The 24,248-nt window shown below is 48.4% G+C and overlaps 1 protein-coding gene across 2 annotated transcripts in view; it reads right to left on the bottom strand.

Moving 5' to 3' along the window:
- Nucleotides 1-24,033, bottom strand: part of Mtcl1 (microtubule crosslinking factor 1) — a 113,583-nt gene extending 89,550 nt beyond the window's left edge. For both annotated transcript variants that reach the window (XM_052192698.1, XM_052192699.1), the window contains exons 1-3: nucleotides 22,555-24,033; nucleotides 11,650-11,874; nucleotides 9,622-9,780 (exon numbers count right to left, since the gene is read on the bottom strand). In XM_052192698.1, coding sequence (XP_052048658.1) covers nucleotides 9,622-9,780; nucleotides 11,650-11,874; nucleotides 22,555-23,598 — 1,428 coding nt within the window. In that variant the 5' untranslated portion in view covers nucleotides 23,599-24,033. The remainder of the gene's footprint in view (nucleotides 1-9,621; nucleotides 9,781-11,649; nucleotides 11,875-22,554) is intronic.
- Nucleotides 24,034-24,248: the final 215 nt, after the last annotated feature.

The following is a 24,248-nucleotide window of genomic DNA, read 5'->3' as shown; positions in this document are numbered from 1 at the left end:
CTCCTGTAATGTTCTCATTGGATGGAGTAGCATGGTACAAATAGAAGTTAATTATATAGAGAAGCCTCAATGGGCAAAGGTTCCTTTCTCCAACACCTGAGGGTAGACCTGAGCTGCCTTCTGCACACCTGCCTTGATGCTCATTCCAGAGTGATGACCCTAGTGATGACCTAGTTCTGGCCCTAGTGATGACCTAGTGATGACCTAGTTCTGGCCCTAGTGATCTGCTTCTTCTAGCTAGAATAAAAGATGCTCAAAAGGAGCTACAGAGGAGGAGAAGGATTGGATTTGGGAGGTTCCCCACCCCCTTTGCTGCAGCATGACTGGAGTCCAACCATTCAGAGCTCCCAGACCTGGGCTTCCTTGCTTTGCCCTGAGACGGGAGGGCTCCAGTCCCTGGGAATCCTTCAGGCTTGGATGCTCAACAGATCTGACACTCTGAAAGTCCCACAAAAGGCAACATGCTAATGATCTCTGTTTCAGAGCCTGTGGTGCTCCCAGAAACCTTGAGGAGGTGGAAGGTCACCAGGGTACGCCTTTGAAGGGGACATTAGAATGCAGGGCTGTGTCTTTGTCTCTCTGCTTCTTGACCACCAAGAGATAAACAGCTTTGCTCTGGGCCACTGTCGTCACAGGCCTGCCTCGAAGACCATGAGGTGAAATCTCTACATCTAAGAATCAGGGCAAATCTTCTCTAAGTCAATTATCTCAAGCTTTTTACTTTTCAGAGTTGCATAAAGTGAACTAGCACGCTTAGGTCACGACACAGATCTTTTCTCTCTCTCTCTCTCTCTCTCTCTCTCTCTCTCTCTCTCTCACACACACACACACACACACACACACATACACATGGATGAGGCACACACAGCACACACCTTCAGATACAAGCAAGGGCTGCGTTCACCTCTGCCTTCCCATTCTCCTCACCACAAGTTCTCTTTATCATAACAAAACCAAACAGGTGTTAGCAAAATCTTTCTTTTGCTAACCAATCTCAGTGAACGAACACGACCTAAGAAACCAGAACATTCCAGACGCTTGAACAGGCCAGTCACTTTCCTTCCCGAATCTCTGTCACAGTTTCTGTACAAAAGCAAATAAATCCACCCTACACACAGCACACAGCCCAGCTCAGATGCCCTAGGAGGGTACTGGGGGCAGTCGCATGGCAATTTCTGGCCTCAGAAACTTTAATACAAGTTTGTCTTGATTCAGAAAAAAACTATTTCCCAGTGACCTGTGAGCCACTCTCCCCCCTCCACAGCAGCAAATCGGCACTAGTGTATTTACAGCTCCTGAGCCTAGGGTCTTCCAGCCGACTAACTACAGCTTAAGCATTCAAAAATATTTATGTATTTATTTATTTATTTTGAATTTGGTTTTTTCGAGACAGGGTTTCTCTGTATAGCCCTGGCTGTCCTGGAACTCACTCTGTAGACCAGGCTGGCCTCGAACTCAGAAATCCACCTGCCTCTGCCTCCCAGAGTGCTGGGATTACAGGTGTGCGCCACCACTGCCCGGCTCAAAAATATTCATACCGTGTCTTTCTGTGGCTGGTACCTGTTAAAATGAGCTGTGAGTCTCTGAACTCTGTATTACCTAGCTGGGAACTAGATAGGATAAAGTACAGAGAAGGCTCACAGGGTAAGTAAGAAAGAAGGTGGCTTCCCTGCAGGCCCCAGACACTGTATACGTGCACAGCATACACAAGAGACAGATACATACACACACACACACACACACACAATGAGGGGGGGAAGGAGGGAAAGAGAGAGAGAGAGAGAGAGAGAGAGAGACAAAAGACAAAGACAGATATACATAGAAAACAAGCAGGCAGGCAGGCAGGCAGACAGACAGACAGACAGACAGACAGACAGCCTGGCTGGCTGACTGACTGATTGATGCCACAGGTCGCCTCTTCTCAAGTTCCAGTATTAGGGAAAAAGGCTTAACCAGTCACCACTAAGTCTTCTTCCTCCCTCTCTCCATCCCATTTCCCTCCATTATTAACTTAACAGGACATACAACTGGTATATCACTTAAGTCCCAGATGTTTTCCCCCTCCTATTCCTGGAGTTTCCCTGCCACCCACTCCCACACACACCATCACGAAGGCACACAGTGGCCAGGGAAGGAAACCAGAGACTGCACTATCCCTTCACGCCTGTTGGAGGAGTGCAGAGATTTAGTCAGTTCTGAGCCAGGGAATGAGGCTCTGCCAAAAGCATAACCAGTGTCCTAAAGCAGTGGCCCAGGCGAGGCTCGCCGCAGGGAGAACTTCACCACCTCTGCCAAGCAAATCTTTGCTCAGGAGGGGAACCATAAAGCCTACAGACACCAGAAATGATGACATTTTACTGCACTCTAGCAGGACAATAGCTATTTGTTATTTCTATATACCTACACTGCCAGGCTCGCTGGCTGTCAGACAAGCACATAAACAAGGTTCTAGTTTAGAAAACTAGATGCCCAAGGAGCAGAGAGAGAGCAGAATCTATGACCTGGGAGAAGCAAGAGCACCTAGCCTCTGCTTCTGGGGAGGGAGGGGAGGGGAGAGAGGGGAGGTGGCTGAGTGTGGGGGAAGAGAGGGAGATAGGACGCAGCCGCAGACGCAGAGCTGAGTGGTGAGCAGAGAGTCAGGAAACTCCAAGGCTGCTACTCAGAGACTGTCCACTGACCCTGTGGTCACATCCAGTTTAGAAAACACATTGTGTCAAACTACTGTGACCCTTCTTCCCAGCATACAGCCAGATGTTCGATAGAATACAATAAAACAAACATTTCTATTTAGCAGAACTTAGGAGTGAGGAGAAAAGATTTCTCCAATGTCAGAAACGAAGGAGCGACTGAAAACCAGGACAGATGGTGTGATGGTTTGTATACGCTGGGCCCAGGGAGGGGCACTATTAGAGGGTGTGGCCTTGTTGGGGTAGGTGTGTCACTGTGTACATGGGCTTTAACACCTTCATCCTATCTGCCTGGAAGTCAGTATTCTGCTAGCAGCCTCCAGATACAGACATAGAACTCTCAGCTCCTCCCGCACCATACCCGCCTGGATTGGATGCTGCCATGTTCCCGCCTTGATGATAATGGACTAAACCTCTGAACCTGTAAGCCAGCCCCAAATAAATGTCCTTATAGCAGGTGGCTTGGTCGTGGTGTCTGTTCACAGTAAAACCCTAACTAAGACAGATGGTAACAAGGAGGGGCAAGTGTGGCATCTGTTGATTTTCTAGGCTCTCAGAGACAGGGGCATGTACACTGAGGGGATTCGAACACAGAGGGAAACTGACAGTCCCTTGGGAAGGCCAATGAGAGCCTACTCAGGAGCCAGAAGGGGAAGCAGTCCCTTCAAGTGAACAACTGATCCTGCCCTATACCACATGCAGCTCTGATGGCCAATCCACACATAGCATTCTACCACAGGCCCGAACTAAAGCCCTATCTCTGATCAATATCAAGGCTATTTATTGGTTGCTCTCTGATCCTAATGACGGCATCCTATTACGGAGGACACTTACTCGTGTCATCAAACATAGAGAAGCTAAGCAGGTGCCCAACTAGACGCTCCACCATTATTGGCCAGAATCCATGGTCCTGGAAGGTACTTGTCACATTACCAGAGGAGAAAAGGAACCCTCAACACCACACAGCTGTAAACCCTTCGACCACAGCAGCAACCGCCTGCCATATATACTGTGTCTTAGTGGCACATGCGTTATAAAGGTAACCAAGCATGGCTGCATTGGATTTAAGTTTCACTAGTGAGCTAGAACAAATACCCAATATGGCCACTGTGGCCAAGAACCTGGGACAAGATAGGCCATTGGCCTAAGGGACCTAAAGGCAAACCTAAGATACTATTATTCCGCTAAAAGAACACAGCAATAAAATAACTCCTAGAGACACATCCACAGAGCAAAGCATCACTCAAACCCGTGTCAGTGAGGCTTCTTCTTGCAGTCGATAGAAACAAACACGGAGCCACAGTGGACAATGGACAGTGAGAGATTGTTTAGCACTCAGTTCCAAAAGGGACACCTTTATCCAACGCCTCACCTCAGAGCTCAGGGATCTGCTCAGAGCAAGAGGAAGAAGGATCGCAGGAGCCAGAGGTGGTGGATGACCTCAAGGAAACAGTGTGTCCCAGATGCAAGGAAAACCTATGCACAGACAGATAAACTCACAGAGACCGTGACAGCATGGACAGGACCTGAACAGGTTCAAACCAGACCGTCTCAGCACTGAAAAAGGAGGAGTGGGCACAGGCTCGAACAGCTATCATCCGTCACAAGTCAGTGCAAAGGAAACAGAAGGAGAAAAAAATATGCTGAAGAGTAAGGGTGGGACCGTGGAGGTGACTCACTAGGTCCACTGCTTGCCCTGCAAGCATGAAGACCCAAGTTCTCATCCCGCCATCTACATTAAAAAAAAAAAAATGTAAAGGTCAGCCCTGGGGAAGACAGAGGCAGGCAGATCTCTGTGAGCTTGAGGCCAGCCTGGTCTACATGGTGAGTTACAAGATAGCCAAGGCTATACAGAGAGATTCTGTCTCAAAACCCAAAACAATAGAAAACAAGCAAAATACATATACATATGCCAAAGGTTTAACACAGCCTGATATAAAATTACAGTAAAACCAAATTATAAAGTATACAAAAACACTCAAACAACATAATTAATGAACTGGAACCACTTTTATAAACTGCAGCAATACACCAACAGGCTATGAATCAATTAAAGACAAAACAGGACTGAAACTAAAGTAGACCCCATCGATGGAGAATCAGGATTTCATCAATCCTTTACATTCATACAGAGAGACTACATAAAATGTTCTCCCTGTTCCAGGTAGCTGGCAAAGTTTTAAAACTCCACTCTAGTGGAATTATATGAAAATCTCCACCCAGACTTGAAATATCTAACTACTCAGTACAGACCCAGAAAAGACATCACACCCATCTCAGAAGGTCATCACATCTAGAGTTGGGAAGGCAGTGCAGGACCCACTTCTATTAAATAAAACATGATTTGTTTGAACTGAGCTCCTGCAGTAGCCTCAGGTCAAACCAGTGCAAACCCCAAGGAAATCCTCCAGGTGAACACCACAAGCCCACCTGACCTTCAGAGAAACCAGGAGAGACTGAACAGTCAAAACCACCGTCGAGCCATTTCCCACTGCTGATGCAACCCCTCAGGGACAGTAGCTGGAGCCACACCCATCAGGCTTCTCGCAACTACAGGTGGATGGAATCGGACGTTCAGTTTATCTTTTGACACTCTTTCCAGCAGTACAGATCCAATCATGTGACATGCCTCTGTCCTTTCTAATGGCTGATTGACTTAGCTAGTAATTAGCTGTGTCTGCTATATAACTGTATTCAAAAAATGTTGGGGGAGGGGCTATGGCGGAATTAACATCTTTGGAAAGTGGAAGCTAAACTCAGTTACCCACTCTCACTTTCTGAGCTATGCGCCCAGAGCTGAAAAGAAATGACACTGGGCGAGCAACTGCTTCAACTCGGCAAAGGTCTGGGTTCGACTGTGGGGACCACGAACAAGCCAGAACAGAAAGTGACTGGGAGACCAGGTTGAGAGGGTCACTCTTGCCTTCCCAGCTTCAATGAAGAAAATGAGCGTCTCATAACACACCTGTTTTCATTTAAAGAGTGATGGTGGTGGCTTAGCATTTCTTCTAGGCTCCACCCCACAGCTACCTGGCAACAGCCAGGTATGACTAAGTATAAAAGAGGCTATTTGCTACCTCCTCTCTCTCCTTCTCTGTCTCTTCCCTCTGTCCCTTCTCTCTTCATTCCCCTCCCCTTCCATCCCTCCCCCCCTTTTCTCTGTACTCCCTCAACTCCCCTCCCCATGTCCTAAATAAACTCTCTTCTACCATCTGTGGCTGGTCCCTAAGGGGGAAGGGGTCCCTCAGCATGGACCTGCAAAGGTACCCTCTCCCCACACCCAGCCCTGCCCTGCCCCACCCTGCCCCATATCACACCTCTTCCAAACATATTCCTAGCTTCCTTTTCTTTTTTATAAGACACAAGGGGGTTGGGGGGACAACCTTTCCCCAATCTGAAGTCTGCATGGGGGGTGGGGAGGGAGGAGGACACAGAGAGAAAAACTGAAGGCCAGGTAGTGCTGGTCCCCTGGGCCACCCTAAAGAGTCAAACCCTAAAAAGACCCTGGGCAAATCTGCTTAAGACCAAGAAGATGCTGTCAGAGCTCTGGGATGTAGAGATGAAATAGGCTAAAGACCATGAATATACTTTAATGCACACAGTCAGCCCACATTTTTTAACCAAAATATTGGGCAAGTATGATAGAAGAAAGAAACCCACTAAATAAGAGGTTAAAACTAACATAAAGCCAATCATCGAAGTGTACAAACCATCAGCATTTGGTGTATTCACACAGTGGTATACAACCACCACCTCTGTCTGGTTCCAAAACACACCCAAAGCAATTCCAGACCCTCAGACAGCTGGCCCCTCCTACTCATAACGACTGGAAACCAGTAGCCTGATTACAAGAATTTTGCAAGGCCAATTGAAAAAGCAGAACTTAGTCTAAAACTGGTGGCAAATGATTGAAGGTGGAGACAAAGGATAGCGACTGTGGCCTCCGAAAGCCCTGGGAACTGCAGACCTAGGAGAAGCAGAAGTAATGGAAAATGTTTGGGGTGCCTACCAGGCCCCTGAACATGAAGACCGCAGGGCTCTAAGGAAGGACCAAGCGGAGCTGCTCCGGTCCTCTGTCCGGTCCTCTGAGCCAGGCGATTGATTCCACACCACACTGTTATTCTAGAGGAGCAGGGAAAGTCCTTGCAGCTTCAGGTCGCTGTGCCTCTCTTTAATGTCAAGGACAAGGAACAAAGGACAAAGCTCACAGAGACAAACTCAACCTGCGCATTTTTCAGCTTTTGTGAAAATCCATCAACGATGGAGACAACAGCTGGCAAGCCCCAGTAATCTCTCTCCCACCCACCGCCTGGGGACCCTACGCCCCCTGGCCCCATCTTTCTCTGCGTCCCTCACCCTCCGCCGGTGACTGACTCTCCTGAGAGGTCTGTATGTTATACAATACCTTAGCAGTTTAGTATAAAAATACCATCATCATACCGGGCTGACTGCACGGGGGAGAAAATTTATTCTATCCCAACTGAGTCATCCCCCTGTATCATTTTAACCCATGGGGGTGGGGGACTGGCCTCCCCACATCCCTCCTCATCTACCTGAGCCAGCATCGGGCTCCAAGATGACCCCTGCTTCTTCTGTCCTTTCTGTTAAGGACAAAAAGGAATAGTAATTATTTCTTCCTCCCAAGAGATTCCAAATCCTACACAAATCTATTTAAACATATTCAGACTCTTCCTTTGCTGAAGATTACATATGTGATCAGTCTTCTGTCTCCTTGGGCTCCACACCTGCAGCTTCAACCAAGCAGGGATATAAAACAATCCACAAAAAAAAAAAAAAAAAAAAAAATCACTGTAAATGTGATTATATAGACTAGGTTTTTATAATTAATTCCTAAACAACATAACCAAACAACTATTTATATAGTGACTATATTGTATTCAGACATTATAAAGTGTAGAAGTGATTTCAAGTATGCAGATGTGCTCAACTTCTATAAAATAGTATACCATTTTGTATAAGAGACTTGAGTATCCATGGACTTCTGTCTCTGTGGGGTCCTAGAATCTCTGGGTCTCACTATGTATGTATGTGAGTATGTATGTGTACATGTGTACATGTGCTATATGCATGTATACTACTAGAACTTGAATAACTACAAATTAATACCAAAACATCTATCCAGATCAATCTTATAAAAGATACTTTTTTTTTTGGATTTGGTTTTTTGGAGACAGGGTTTCTCTGTATAGCCCTGGCTGTCCTGGAACTCACTCTATAGACCAGGCTGGCCTCCAACTCAGAAATCTGCCTGCCTCTGCGTCCCAAAGTGCTGGGATTACAGGTGTGCGCCGCAGCCACCCCCCTACCCCCTACCCCCCCCCCCTCCGGCTCTGGATTATTTTCTATGCACACTGATAAGGCTTGACCTGTAAAACACAGAGCACAGTTTTTGGAAAACTTAGACCAAAGGAAAACCAGCAAACGGTAAAAGGCCCCAGGGATAGTGAATGAGGCAAAAGACTCAGAACAAGCAGGCAAACTCCCCCAGCCTGGGGGTGAATCCAGACAGCAGTTAAGAGGCAGGCTCTACTCAGGAGGAAAGTGCCTTCAGCAGCTAGCCTCCTGGGCCCTGGGGCCCTGCAGAATCTGCATCCCTAGCCCAGCAAGCTGCAGCCACTACCACAATTGCCACCACCACGCTGTGGTATCACCGTCTCTGAGTCGACTCCCTCACTTGGCATGCGTTCAGGCACTAGGATAGATGAACCAAACAGTGAACTAGACAGACAAACCGACAAACCCTGCGCCTGCTCAGTGACAGTCACATTACAGAGGAAAGACCGTTAGCAGAACTGGACATGTCAGAGGCTAGGAACAGTACTTTCTGAGTCATATGGCCACAAGCAAAGCAACAGAGGTGGCATCGTTGCCTCGCGATGGTTTGTTTGTGCTACACACACCCCGGGCACCCTGAGGGGCGGTCGTACACCTTTACACCGTCAGCCCCAGAGCTTAGGATCTGAACAAAGTGTAGTGCAGGACATTTGGATGGGAATGACTGAATAAAATAAGAAATGTACCCAGGGGACATGGCCTGCTACCTGAGGCCGTCAGTCACGTGCCAGCTGGAAGCGGCCTTCCCCGGGACTTCTGCAGTAAATCAGTATGCGCAGGGCGCTTTCCAAGGAAGCACTCTGCTCCACGCTTATAAATAACGAAGTCAGAAAGAAAGTCAAGTCAGGATCCACAGTGCCATGTGCAAACGAAGCAGGGTTTTCTCTAGACTGCTTCGATAGAATAATCAGCATAACTTTAGAGATCTCTATCTCTATATATAGATAGCTAGGCTTGAATTGTCTGGGCTAAATGATGTATAGATATGTGAGTGCAAGCAAGTATGTATGTGTCATACTTATCTACAGAGGGCTTTTTTGCTGTTGTTTTGAGACAAGGTCTATGTAGCCTTGCATGGCCAGGAGCTGACTATGAAGATCAGTCTAGCCTTGAACTCACACAGATTTACCTGCCTCAGCTTCCCAAGCGCTGGCTCGGGGTTAAAGGGCATGAGCCACCACTGCTGTTAACAGAGTTTTGATGGACAAATACCACCTCCCCATCTCATTAGAAGAAAAGACTGGAGTGGGGGGCGGAGGGGGGGGGTTAATTCTGTACTTTAGAAAATAAATACACCCAGGACACACTGAAAGGATTAAAGGCCTGCTCATTTGAATAGAAGTAAGATGTGAATTTAGACCAGAGCCCCAAAGCCTTTTACATAAAAAGCCGGACAGCCAATATTTCAGGATTTGCGAGCCATTTGCGGTCTTTGTTCCATAATCTTTCTTGCATGTATGTGTTTATGTCACTCATTTGTTTTGTTTGTTTGTCTTCCAGCACAAAAGTGAGGTGTGAGGGGTCCCTAATTCCTAACAAGCCTGAGAAAGTCCTGCCCCCGCCCGCGTCTCTGCCCTACCTCTCTCAGCCTCTCCAGCTCGTTCTGCAGGGCCTGTCTGGACACCTCCACCTCGATCACTTGCTGCCGGAGCGTTTCGTTGTCGTCTTCGGCTTTAGCACGCTTCTCCTCCACGGTCTCAAGTTCGTGGTGTAATCTGACAGACACATCTTTGGCTACCTGCATTGGACACAGGGGGATCATGTCAGGATGTGAGATCTGGGGGATGCCAAGGGAATCATAAAAGTCCAACAGCCTCAGAGGCAGAATCATTAAGTGACTTGGTTGTAGCAAGAATCAGGAAATATGTGACAGACCTATATTTAATGGAAGAAAGTTCTACATGTTGAGCATCTCTGATCCAAAACCCAACATCTGAAAAGCTCCAAAATCAGAATCACTTGCAGACTCAAACACTTTGAATAAGGAATAGTGTTTTAGATCGTGTCTCTATTGCTGTTATAAAACACCATGACCAAAAGCAACTTTGGAAGGGAAGGGTTAAATAAACCCTACAGATCCACATCAGACAGTGTTGCTGACTGACTTTTTCCCATGGGTTGCCTGCTTTCTTACAGCACCCTCTTATACACCACCCAGGACCATCTGCTCAGAGATGGCACTGCCCAGAATGGGGGGGGGGAGACTATCTCCCATCAACCATCAATCAATTGCCCTATAGATTTATCTATAAGCCTGCTGTATGGAAGCACTTTCTCAACTGGGAGTCCCTCTCCTCAGGCGTGTCTAGCTTGTGTCAAGCTGACAAAAAAACTGCGCAGCAGAGACACTCAACGAATAATTTAAAACATGAAACTGCATTATGAAGGAGAACGTGGCTTTTGTAAACGACAAGGCCGGGACAGGGCTGCTTCCCCGTGGAGTACTACCAAGAATGCCAAATCTCCTTGAACTCACATGCTTCCTGTCAAACAAATCAATATTAAACACCTACTGTATGCACTAGATGTTCCATATAATCAAGTTTTTAAAGATGTCTCCATGCTTCTAGCGTGGTTAAAACCTTGCAAGGTGCAAAGCAATTAACCTTTTACGTTGTTCTTAATTTTCTTTACTTTGTGCACATGAGCGTTTTGCCCGCGTGTTTTGTATGCAGTGCCCATGGAGGCCAGGACATAGTGCTAGATCCCGGGAACTGAATAAGAGGATGGTTGTGAACCACCAGGTTGGCACTGGGAATCAAATCCACGTCCTCTGCAAGAGCAGCCAGTGCTCTTAACTGCTGAACCTCCTCTCCAACCTAAAGTTCCTTTATTTTTTAAAAGTTAATGGGCAAAGGCTGTAGGAGAACTGTAAACCATCCTTTCTTACACTGAGTGGCATTTTGTTAGTGGCTGACAACTGAGAATTGCAAAGATTACTCCTGCTATATGGAAGGCCGGATGAGATCTCACACTCTCACACACTGGACGACATCCTGTGTATTCCACATCGACAGGAATGATTGGACCAGGGCGTCTCTGGGGTCCACAACTGGGAGCAAGGGTAGAGAGTGTGGGGTTTCTTTTATTTGTTTGTTTGTTTTTAAAGATTTATTTATTTATTATATGTAAGTACACTGTAGCTGTTTACAGACACTCCAGAAGAGGGCGTCAGATCTCCTTCCAGATGGTTGTGAGCCACTGTGTGGTTGCTGGGATTTGAACTCAGGACCTTCAGAAGAGCAGTCAGTGCTCTTAACCTCTGAGCTATTTCTCTAGCCCAAGTCTGGGGTTTCTTCTCAGGCACTTCAACCGTGACTCTCACACTTCCTTGCTCTCTTTAAGATTTATTTCACTTCATGTGTAAAGGTATTTTGTCTACATATATGATCTACCTACCATGTTCATTTCTGGTGCTCATTAAGACCAGAAGAGAGTATGGTCGATTATGGAGATGGAGTTACAGATGGGTGGTGAACCCCCGTGTGGATGTAGGAATCGAATTCGGGTCCTCTGCAAGAGCAGTAGTGATATGTGTGGGGTGGGTGTCTGGAGTTACCGTCTCAGCATCCTAGGAACGGGATGCTGAGTGGTGGACCTCACTCACCTTCAAGTCCTGCTCCAGGCTTCTGATAAGTTCCCCGTCTACCTGCCCTGTTTCTGCCACTTTCAGACTTTTCTGTTCAGCCTTCCTGAGTCGGTACTGCAGGATTCTGCAGTTCTTGTTAGCGCGGTCCAGCTCTCTCCGGAGCTCCTGCAGCTGGTAACCGTCCTCCTCCAGATAGCTGTCTCTCATCTCTTCCATCTCGGCACGGAGCTCGTCCAGCTCGTCCTGGAATCCGGGACATGGAAGGTGAGTCAGACCCTAGCAGGGGAGAGCTAGAGGGATGGCGTGCTCTCCAACAGGGAGTCCACCCCACTCCACCAATGCACTACATGTCAACCGCCTATGCGCCTACGTGCGCGCACTCGCTCGCTCACTCACACACTCACACACACACACACACACACACACACACCATCAGCTCGTGGCCATCGGGGTGAAACAGCAAGGGACCGCTTGATATCCTCACAGGAGATGAAAATGCCACCAACTAATCAAATCCTCTGAATGGACTCTCTAAAACTCAGTCACCATGATTCCCCACAGCTTCTATCTATATATATGGAGATAGATAGATAGATAGATAGATAGATAGATAGATAGATAGATAGATTTTTTCCATAAGTAGAATCTGCTCTGCAAAGAATTAAGCCTTCAGATTCAAGCCAAAGGCACAATTTGGATACCAGGATGAACCAGACAGACCTTCCCCCTCCAAAGGACATAAACTTTAGGAGGGTAATAACTGTTTGATTGCCCTGGAATTACTGCAAGCAAATATCTCTAAAATCCTATTCCATGATACAAATGTCAGCACTAAGTGATTCTGTCTAATTAGAAACATTTTCCATTATTTCAAACACACACTGAGTTTGATCCCCCCCCCCAATCTCCTGGTCTGCATTTCCCAGACCTCCCATCTTTACTATAAAGATGAGCACTCTCTAAATGCAAAAACAGAATCCACTGTTCTACACTGAGCTCTGGCCTTGTACAGATCAGCTTGAATATCAAAATGAAATCATACTAAGTTTCCCATACCACCAAACAAAAAAACTGTGTTGTTATGTGACCTTCTGAAAAATCAGGAGAGAGCTGATAGCCCAATGTCCCAAACAGACCAGTTTCAATGCCATGGTAACAAATTCCCCCTCACTTTAAACATCACCGGGAGGAGAGTGACCTGAGGTAACCCGACACCTAATCTATTTTTCTCCAGTTCGTCTCCTTGGTCCTTCCTCTCAGGGAGAGTAACTTTGAAACAGTCTGCTTTGTTCTCTGTTACAGCTTTCTTCTGTCTTTCTCCTCTACAAAATCAGCCTCAGCCCAAGGAACTGAGAAAGGAGGTGATTCTAGAATTGCAGATTGCAGATAAAACCATTTCCTTAACAGAGGCTTAGCCTCTGGCTCCGGCTTCTCTCCCGCCCTACAGCCCACACTCCAGGAAGCATCATTACCGTCTCAGTGGGTGACTCCCCTCCCCCGCTCCCAAATCCCAATTCCAATTCAGGTTTCGGCCTCAATCCCAAGCAGAAGCAAATCCTTCCAAGATTCCTGCGGGCCTCCAAATCCTACTGCAGTCTAAATCTCCACCTGCAGAGTTAACCTTTAGTATGTAAATTAGATGACTCCACCCACTACCAAACCCCTTCAGGACTTTTTCTTTCTCAGAATTCCAACTGACATCCCTTCCCAGGGCTCCTTAGGGCCCATAGCCCTCACCGGTTTTTCTACCTTCTTAGAATGTGTAAAGTACCTGAGGGGACTCCCTGACCAGTCACAGTGTGTGTGTGTGTGTGTGTGTGTGTGTGTGTGTGTGTGTGTGTGTGTCTGTCTATCTGTCTGTCTATCTGTTTGTCTGTCGGTCTGTGTCTTCCCTCTCCTCCCCTCTGTCTCCCTCTGTTTCCCTCCCAAACCAGTAAATGTTACTGCAGAATAGAGAATACATAGCATGGCAAAGTATCGTAATTTTGAGAAATATCTATATAGGAAGAATATTAAGAACGCAGTCCAGAATGTTTCATAATTTGCTTAGTAGTCGGTGATTCAAATGCCTACAGAATGAGAAGAGCTCCTGTTTACTTTGTTCAATTAATACTGAGGCTAAGGAAAAATAAGAAACTCTCACCCACACCAGAACACCCTAGATAGCCAGGCCTCTTGTGCCCTGCTATTCAGTTTGTTCCAGGCTTCTTGGGGTTCTCACCACCCTCCCTAATCCTGATTTGTTCTTAAAGCTGGGGATTTACTTACAATAAGAAACAACATTTCCCAGCCTCTGAGCCTCAGCTTGACAGGACTCTAAACAGAAAGAACTATCCTGAAGATTATCATGGATAAAGATGAAGTACAAGAAACCCATGAGGAAATACTGGTGGGCACACTCAGAGGAAGATGGCTGTCCAACCTCAGCTACACACAATAGCTTTAGAGCAAAAATAGGGGAGCTCATCCCCCTAAGCCCAGCTTGCATGCCCTAAGCTGCCCAGGATCCTCCTCAACCTCCTCAATCCCTGTGGTTTGCTGACCAGCCAATCTAACGAAACTGTTGAGTTCTGGGTTCTATAAGAGACTGTCAAAAAAGGGTGACAGTGAGCCTTTTTTGGGCTATCTACAGACACATACACACGTGCATGATTGCCTGAACACACACATGCAGTCAACACAAAAACCACATACACACACACACCACAAAGAAACCTTCACCCCATGCTAATGGTCAAATAAAAATCTCACCCTCTTACAGAATGTTCTATGTTAATGCTGAAAATAGCACTATAAATCCAAACTATTCTGCTGACTGTGGTGGCGCATACCTTTAATCCCAGCACTCAGGAGCAAGAGGTAGGTGGATCTCTTTGAGTTCTAGGCCAGCCTGGTCTAAAGAGTGAGCTCCAGTCTCCAAAAAAACCAACCACCAACCAAACAGGTCAAAAAAATTAATATTTGGAATAATCTGTTCTGTATCCATAAGAAAATAGAAAACACAGTTCTCAGCTAAAAACATGCTCCCTATTTTTCACTCATTACAACATGGGAACCTCACCCACCCTGGCTCCGTCGTGCTAGACAGAGGAGCAAACAACCCTGACCAGCTAAAACTAGCTAAAACTAGATGCACCTTCACCTCAGTGAACGGAAATCCCTGAAAAGAAGTTGTGTCTGGCTGTGAACAAAAATCACCTTGGAAGGGTCTGTCTGCAGAGACTGACAGGCCCTGAACTTCAGAACTGGAGAGGTTAGAGTTTAGCAGGTTCAGAAGCTTGGGCTAGTATTAGCCTTCTAGAACAGCCAACCCTCCACCCACTCTGTATCTAAACACCTCATGATAATAAATAAAAGCCTCCTAAAAGCTACTAACTTAGCACGACAACTGGCTTCCACCAGTCCCAGAGCTAAGCATCCTGGGCCTGTAGAAAAAGCTTCCTTCTCCCACTTCACTGTACCTGCCTCTCTGCTGTACCAGCATTTAAAATGCACTTCCTATGTTCTGCAAAACTCTAAAAACCCCGTGAAACTGCTTTCACGTGGGAACATGGAATTTGGGGCAACCTAAATCTGCCTTCCTGGGCCACGAGCTCTCAAAATGGCTCCAGAATAAACTATTTCTCATTCCCTTTAAGATGAAAGTGGTGTTTTTTTATGTTGTCATATCCAAATCACTGAGAAGGCCTTATGTAAACAGATACTCTTATTTTGGGCACAAATAATCACCAACGTTATTAGTAGAACTGGAAAAAACAAACAGGAAGACCAGAATTATTCTCATTTCAAATACTGTTTCTTTTTCTTTTTCTTTTCTTTTTTTTGGTTTTTCGAGACAGGGTTTCTCTGTATAGTCCTGGCTGTCCTTGGACTCACAGAAATCCACCTGCCTCTGCCTCCCACAAGTGCTTGGATTAAAGGCATGTGCCACCACTGCCAGGCTTCAAACACTGTTTCTTTTTTTTTCTTTTGGTTTTTCGAGACAGGGTTTCTCTGTATAGCCCTGGCTGTCCTGGAACTCACTCTGTAGACCAGGCTGGCCTCAAGTTCAGAAATCCGCCTGCTCTGCCTCCCAAGTGCTGGGATTAAAGGCCTGCGTCCACCGCCTGACTTCAAACACTGTTTCTATAACCTCGTATTTTAAATAAATTTCTGAAACAGAAAGCATCCTATTATCCTGCACTTTACTTTCAATGCTAACCCTAAAATAAACCTCCCTTTTTAGGGTCAAAGAATGCAAGCTGAGGCCAGACCCCATAATCTATCCAGAGTCTCTGAGCTATAACAAAGGAAGCTAGACTGCAAACATGGCCGCCCGCTACCGCAGACACTCAAGCTTCTAGTAAATACAACAAATTAGCTGTTAGCAGGCCTGACGGAACAGTAACAAACCTACAGTTGTGCTTTTAAAAGCCCAACATCCATGTAAACTAGGAAAAGTTGCCTTGCAGTTAGTGCACTCCAGAGAGCACCGCGGTGGCCAATGATGATTCTTCTCTCCTTTTAAACACCAGGACCCTGAGGGCTTTATGCCTTCCTTCCACAGCCGGGCTGCTTCAAAGGTAAACTGAGGCTGGTGATTCAACTCTCTTCACAGCCTTGAAAAGCATGATCTTCAGGTCTAGTGAAAGTCAGTTACCACAGAGGCAAATTAATAACCATGTAAGATGCCCACAGCTCCCCACAACACAAAGAGCATTGCTAATGGGAGTGGGGTCACGGTGGACTGTGGTTTTCCGACTAACACTACATTAACTTGCTAAGGATAAGCCAGGCAGTGGTGGCGCACACCTTTAATCCCAGCACTAGGGAGGCAGAGCCAGAGTTGGAGGTCAGCCTGGTCTACAGAGTGAGTTCCAGGCCAGCCAGGGCTACACAGAGAAACCCTGTCTCAAAAAAACAAAAAAACAAAACAAAACAAAAACAAAAACAAAAAAAAAAAAAAGAAAAAAAGGAAAAAGAAAGAACTTATTGAGGATATGCTAAATTTCAGAAAACAGGTCCTGATCCTTAAAGATGTCTGCCATGTCTGCCATTAAAAAAAAAAAAATCAAGAAAATCAAACACAGCAGAACATGCAGTGTTTCTAGCAGATATAATTTCTTTTTTCTTTTTTTTTTGGGGGGGGGTTGGATTTGATTTTTTCGAGACAGGGTTTCTCTGTGTAGTCCTGGCTGTCCTGGAACTCACTCTGTAGAACAGGCTGACCTCGAACTCAGAAATCCACCTGCCTCTGCCACCCAGAGTGCTGGGATTACAGGCGTGCTATAATTTCAATATAGTAAGTAAAGTAGAAAATTCTGATGTCTCACACACACATAAGTTTCTTTCCTTTTTAAAATTTTCTCAGCCTGCCGGTGGTGGTGAAAGCCTGTAATCCCAGCACCTGGGATTAAACCCTGTCTCAAAATAAAATATTAAACAATAATAGAAATCTCAAACACAACAGACAAAAAAAACTATTTTTATGTTTATGTGCCTGTACAAATATGAAGCACGTGTGTGCAGTTTCCTTCCGGACAGAAGGCAAGAGATCCTTAAAAGTCGTGATGAACTACCTGATGTGGCTACTTCGGTCCTCTGCAAGAGCAGTGAATGTTCTTAACTGCTGAGACATCTCTCCAGCCTGACGTCCTTTTATGCACAGGAAGGATAAGGGCAAAAGCTGTCCTTAATAGTTTTTTGGGTTTTTTTTTTTTTCAAACATTAGACTGTTAGGATTATTTAAAGGTTAGGCCATTTTCTAATTGAAAACCTAGTTTTTAGCCAGACAGTGGTAGCACATTCCTTAATCCCAGCACCTGAGAGGCAATGGCAGGTGGATCTCTATGAGTTTGATGCCAGCCTGGTCTATAGAGCCATTTCCAGGACAGCTAGGGATATATAGATAAACCCTGTCCCCAGAAACAACAAAACAAAACAAACAAACAAAAACAGTCTATACATTGTATGCATATTTTGATCTGTTTAAAACTGTACGACATTATATTTATTGATTCTCATAAGGAAGTCAGAGAATTAACTTTCTAGAAACTGGTTCTCCCTCCCTGCACCAGGTGATGCAGACTCAGGTTTGGCCACTGTCATTATCTACTAAGCCACCTTGCTGCCCTTTAACTATATTTTATATAAAATGGGTTTTTGAAGCTGTGTGAAGCTGTCCAACAATTCCCCTTTGCTACGGACAATGAGTCAAACCTCTTAACAGACATCAAATTGGAAGGCTTATGGGTGTCATGGGCACAGGTGAGTAAAATAACAACTTTACCTGCAAAATGCAAATGCAGGATTTCTTGGTCTAGTTAACCAAAATACTAGACCGACCATTCCAACAATTATATTCAAATCTCCATCTCTCCTAATCACAGATTAACGCATACGTGTGGGAAAACATAGGAAATGACACACTTTGCGGGTCAACTTAAAAAAAAAGCTCAGATCAGTAACTGCTTCTCCATCAACCAATTCGGAGTAAACAGACCCAGTGGAAACACAAACAGTCCTTTGGTTACTGCTGCAATATTCTCCTCTCCTGGGAGTCTAAGGCAGAAACTGCTGCCCTTTGTCATATAGGAATAAAGCGCCTCATTTCCTTTGGGACAATGGAAATGTTCTGTGCAGAGACCAGCTGTGGCTGAGCAGGCCCAGGGACTGCTACTATTGTTTACCAAGTGACAGTCTGGCCGGCAGCTGAGTGGCTGCTGTCTCGGACCACAGCATCTTGCCACCTAAGATTTGCATCCTGGTCCTTTCAGGGCTGAATAAAGAATGCCTCATGGGAGGGAAGCAGAATGTCCGGAGAGAATAACCAATACCTTCCACGCTAATACCGCCCCCCCCCAAAGAAAAGGGGAGGGGAGGGACCAGGAGCAAGGAGGAGATAGGTGACCCTCCAGCTGCTAAGATGCTGGTTCCTGCCCAGGCCACCACACCACCCTCAGGCCATGCTGAGCCCCTGGCATCCAGCCAGCCAAATGGAACCGACCATGTCAGCCAGAAACTAGGAATCTCCCAAACTTCGGGGGCTGGGGCTGTTCTCAGCGCCCCGTCTTTGATTATTACACGTCACACTGACAAGGCTCAAGCCGCAGCATCTCTCTCCCTCCCAACCCAAAACCTCTGTGGTCTCTCTTTAAGAAATTAACTCCTTGGGCCGGGCAGTGGTGGCGCACGCCTGTAATCCCAGCACTTGGGAGGCAGAGGCAGGCGAATTTCTGAGTTCGAGGCCAGCCTAGTCTACAGAGTGAGTTCCAGGACAGCCAGGGCTACACAGAGAAACCCTGTCTCGAAAAAAAAAACAAAAAACAAAAAACAAAAAACAAACAAACAAATGAAAAAAACAACAAAAAAAGAAATTAACTCCTCCCCAGGAGAGACAGTTAACTGCCCTCATTTTAAAATAAAAATGATTCTAAGAAAATAACAGTTGAGAGCAGAGCAGAAAGAAACAGTCCTTCCTATCCTAACACAGGGCTACCACATAAGGTACCAGAATGTAAGTCCACTGTCTTGACCCAGGCTGTGAGTAACTAATACTGACTGGGTTACCACACAGGACATCAGGATGCAAGGTCCACTGTCCTGGGCCAGGCTGTGAGCCCATCACAGTAAAGTAGGATTGCTAAGAGCCTTTTCAAAACCAGCCAGTGGACTCGGTGATTAGCTTGTGAAAGGTCCATAGAAATGGGGAGCATAATTAATATGTTGACAAGGAGCAGCCTGCTGGTCTGATTGGTCCAGAGCACTCAAGCAAAAGCGCCAGGGAGCAGCCAAGGGGCCAAGCTAGTTTTTAGGGTTTTTTGGGTTTTTTTGGTTTTTGGTTTTCATTCCTTTGCCCTCCCCCTCGCTGGTGGGAGTCACTCTTCAGCATTAAGAACTTGCCTGGATTTGTCCAAGACCCAAAGGCAACCCATACCTATGTTGGTCTTAATTTTTGAATGCTATCTGTGAGGTCATCAGAGGTCAGAGGACACCCCAAGTGTGTTTCTGCATTTACTTTCCTGCAGAAGCCAGCCTCCTGGATGGAGGCATCTGCTCTTCTCGTCTAATTACCCAGTGTCCTTTGAGGAAAGACCATGGGATCAAGGATGACTCTACATGCTCCACACAGCAGAGAGGGAGCGTGCTAGTCAAAGAGACAGCCCTTGAATTCCTTTACCAACAACGCATTCTCTCAGAATGTCCACCATTATTATTTTCCTATTCCAGACGCTCTGGTCCACTGAGCAAGTCCTGTACAATGACGGTTAACAGCTCTTTCTCAGGAAACAACGTAATAACTAACCCACTCACCCACCCACCACCCCGCACCAGAATGTAGAGACGTAAAACCTCTGTACCAAATTTCTTCTAAGAGAACGCTGGTCCAGACAGATGCTGTGCATCTTCTCAGGAGTTCTGTGCAGAAGCGCACATTACTCTATGGGGGTGGGGGGGGGGGGTGGAGAGCGAGGATGGAGAGGGGGTGGGGGCGTGTCCGGAGGACCGGAGGGCAAAAATATCAATAAGCAAAAGGCAAAATTAAGTTTATGATGTGCACATTCTAGCTACCTTGTGGGGGAAAAAAAGGAATGACTACGGCCCACGCTTCATCGAAGTCCACATGACATCTAAGCGAACGGCCAGGCTCACCGGCCTGCGGGAAAGCCCCGTAGGATTATTGTTCTCATGAAAGTTGAACTACCGTAACACGCATGGCATACACCCCTGGGCAATGGCTCTGGCGGCCCGCTCTCCTTCAGACCACTCTCACTAACTCTCCTGCTGCGCAAGGAGAGACTGGAGGATGGACTCCACAGGCTCGGCAAACAGATGGCCAGGACACGGCCTCCCCAGGAAGCAGTTACTGAAGAGTTCTTGCAAATCAAACCTTACCCGTGGGATAGCTACAGCCCTTCAAACACTGGCCACTGTGAGATGCTTAATACTGGCCCTTCACCTGAGGAGAAAACAGAGGTTCCCCCTCCTTAGGAGAGCTAGTAAGGAGCTCTGAAGTAGTGAATGGGCGTAGGCCAGACAACAGCTTTGCTGGCAAACAGGGAGCAGCCTGAGCAGCATGGTATGCAGGCTCAGGAGGGGCAAGAAGGGAACACCACTTTTTTTGGGGACAGGGTAACCATGGGCAAGATCTTAAGTGTCTGATACTTAGCATCTTCCCTGAGGAATAGTAATTGTAACACCAGATCAGCAGCATGGTTTGGAGGGTGTAGGGCAATAGCACAGATCCTGAGGAACACGCCCAGGCAGGGGTTTCACATCTAAGATGATGGAATGGGGGGGGGGGGGGCGCAAAACCCAGTTCCCATGTTTCAAAGAGCCAATGAAATGTCAGGGAGGATTCCATCCACGGGGAATCTGATCATGTTTTTAAAAATCAAGTAAATGGGACTGGGCAGATACAGTTAAGAATGAACTCGGAAATGACAGCTAAGTTCCCTGTTCTGGGATCAAGGGTGCAGGGACAAAGACTCTTGAAAGAAAACTCATTCCTGTGATTTGATCAGAACTACCATAGGTCATAGGCCACGGGTTTAACTTATGTCTGGGGCTAAAAAGCACGTGTTTCTTTCTCACCCTGCTCGGACCTTGAGTTAGCCAGGCATAGCTAGCTGCACAGTGCTGCTTGCACGAGTGCCACACACCATGTAGCTGTTTTTCTCGTCCACACCTTTGAAAGGCTCACTGCTACTTATTACATAAGACCAAACGACAAAGGCAAATACATTACTGGAAGCATCCCAAAGTACTCCGCTCAGCAAAGGACAACCTAGCTTATCATCACTGATCAAAAAGTAACTTCTGATCAATGATGAGGTTCTGAGTACCCACAAGGAGATGTCAACTCCAGGTTGAGTTGTGTCTTTCACTACCACAGCCTTAAAAACCTGAACCTCCACTGCGGCCTCAACACGGGGCCTCATTCAGGCAGGTTCGTCACCTGCAAACAAACAGCTCAAATCACATAAATCGAGGATACCTCCCACCCGGGGCTCTGGCCAGGAAGAGGATATTCAACAAGGTCTTGACAGATGTGTGAGCAGATCTCCCTTCCTGGAGTTATTTTCTAACCTGAGGATTACAACAAATTAAGTCACTCTCTTTACAATCACCCTTTGGTTTCTCTTACCAAATCACCTCAATTGTCTTTAACTTATCGCCCAACTCTGTCTAAACCCTCTGCTCTGCAGGCTAGCCCTGTAGAAAACATCATGGAAACAGTTTATCCATCCCAACTGATAACAAAATAAGATCATTGCTAGCAGGCCCCACTGGATAGCACTAGGTCTGTGGGAGGCTACAGTTCCTTCGAAAGAGCTGCTGTGTCCTTTCCTGACACCGGTTTTGAAAACCTACTTACAGTCGCTTACAAAGAGCTGCTCACAAAAATACTACAGTCCCTGAACCAGACGCGAAGTTCAAAACGCCCCTTCTGAATTTAAATTTTGTTTATCACTATGGACAGTCCCTTCTGCTATACTCCAAAGACCTCGAGGAGACCGAATGGGGCGCCGGCTCGTTCTGAACTTGCAGGCCCTCCTGCGGATAAGTCTGGAACCTGGAAACCACACCATACACAAGCGCACATGTAGGGCTACAGCTGGACATCTAGATAACCCTCTTCAACAGGTGACAGTGCAGCGGTCAATGTATTCAAAATAATGTATAGCCACCCAAAGGCATCAGCGAAGACAGGCAAGATTTCTAAAAACAATAAGAGCAAAGAGGGGAAAATAAACCAGACCTACAGGTCCTCCCACAAGTTTGGAGTTAGATTACCAGAAGTCAGTGGATTTGGGTAGCAGTTAGGGCAAAGAAGGGGTAAAGAGTTAACGAGGCCCCAGGAGATGAGCTCACATGACCCCAGGGAAGCCAGAGGATCCCGAGTCGGCTTCCAAGTCTCCGGCCACCCCGGCGGCCGCTCACCTTGAGGTAGTCGTTCTCCGAGCGCAATTCCTCCATCTCCCTCAGCAGCTCCTCTTCCTCTGCCACCACCAAGAGCCGGGGCTGTTCGCCCAAACTAGGCTCCTTGAAGGTCCCAAGAATGGTCCGCTCCAGTGGCGCTCGGCTCCCAACATCCTCCTGCGAACCGGGTCCCGGGGACCCTGAGGGGGCCCCGCCTGGGCTGCTTCGGCCCCCGAGACAGGCACTGGCGACAGGGGGCGCCGCGAGCAGCGTAGGGGGCTCGGGGCTGCCCGGCGGTGGCCCGCGGGATCCGGAGCTCGGAGTGGGTGCTCCGCGTAGGGGTTCCCGGTCACTGGAGCCCGTACCGGACTCGGCATCGCTGCTGGCGGCGGGGAGCAGACGCTGCTCATCAGACAAAGGTTCGGAGGCGCAGTCGGAGAGATCTGAGCTGCTGTCCGTGTGGTTGACACGAGAGCCAGCCACCGAGGTCACAGAGAGGGTCACGGCGGGAACCCGGGCGGCTGGAGCCGGGGGCACGACGGCGCGAGCTGGAGGCGTCCCGGGGCCGCGCTTGGCTTTGCGGCCCTTCGCGACTGCAGGCGGCGGCTCGGCCCCAGCCGGCCTCCCGACCCGGGGCAGTGGCTCCGCCGGCCCTGCGCCCGCCGGCCCTGCGCGCGCCGCCCTCCTGGTCCCCGGGGCGGTCTTGGCGCCGCCCGCCGACCTAGCTCCGGCGCCCGGCGGCGGCTTGTCCTTCGCGCCGGGGACTACGCCGCTGCGTCTGGAGAGGCGACCGGGCGCGGCCGGGGGCCCGGGCGACGGCGGCGCCTTTCCCGCAAGGCTAGGCGAGCGAGGAGCCGCGGGAGTCGGGGCACGGCCCGCGGAAGGGGTGGCCGTGGCCGGCCGCGTGTGCAGGTCCTTGAGGAAGGGTCTGGCGGGCGAAGGTGCGCGGTGCAGCCGCCTCCTCTCGGCCAGCGGGTGCAGGTGGTGGTGGCGGTGATGCTGGCCGGCTGGCTGCGGCTTGGTGTCCGGGGCGCCGCCGCCCGCGGGGCCGTTCAGCGTCTCCATGGCCCGGGCGGCGGCCGCGATCCGCAGCTCAGGCGGCAGATGCTCCGGGCGGCGGCGGCGGCGGCGTGCAGCCTCCCCGCGCGCCCGGTCATCACTGACCCCCTGCCCCGCCCGGCGTACACCCCGCGCTCCCGCCGTCCCCTCCCCCGCACTCAGCCGACCCGGGGGAGTGTGTCCCCTCGCTCAGGTCAACGGCGCTCGGGTCCTCCTGGCACAGCCGCCGTGGCCGCTCGCATCCCCTGTGCTGTGTGTTCAGAGCGCCGAGGCAGCCGCCGCGGCCTCGCACAAAAACACTTGTCTGGCGACACGCGACGAGCTCCCGCGTTCCGCTCCCCGCCCACTGCCAGTCCGCGGGGATCAGCAGCCACCACGGCTTCTGCCCGGCGGCTCCGGCGGAGAGAAGCTGCCGCACGCGCGTCCCCCACCGTCCCGAGCTCGGCGCTCGCCCCGCCTCCTGCCAGCGGGCCGGGGAGGGGGCGGGGCGGGCAGGAGGGCGGGGCCGCAGTTCGGGGGACGCGGAGCCCGCGTGCCCACGCGTCTCACTGCCGAGGACCACTCTTTGCCTTTGGAGGTCCTGTGGCTGCCACCCAGAGGCGGCTAGTAAGGAAGAAGCTGGGGTGGAGGGAGGGAAGAGGGCGGGCATCAACCAC

The sequence above is a fragment of the Apodemus sylvaticus genome, chromosome 9 (genome assembly GCF_947179515.1).
Source record: "Apodemus sylvaticus chromosome 9, mApoSyl1.1, whole genome shotgun sequence".
In the NCBI taxonomy this organism is placed as follows: Eukaryota; Metazoa; Chordata; class Mammalia; order Rodentia; family Muridae; genus Apodemus; species Apodemus sylvaticus.
The sequence above is the reverse complement of the archived record's forward strand: the minus strand, read 5'-3'. Positions and strand labels throughout refer to the sequence as shown.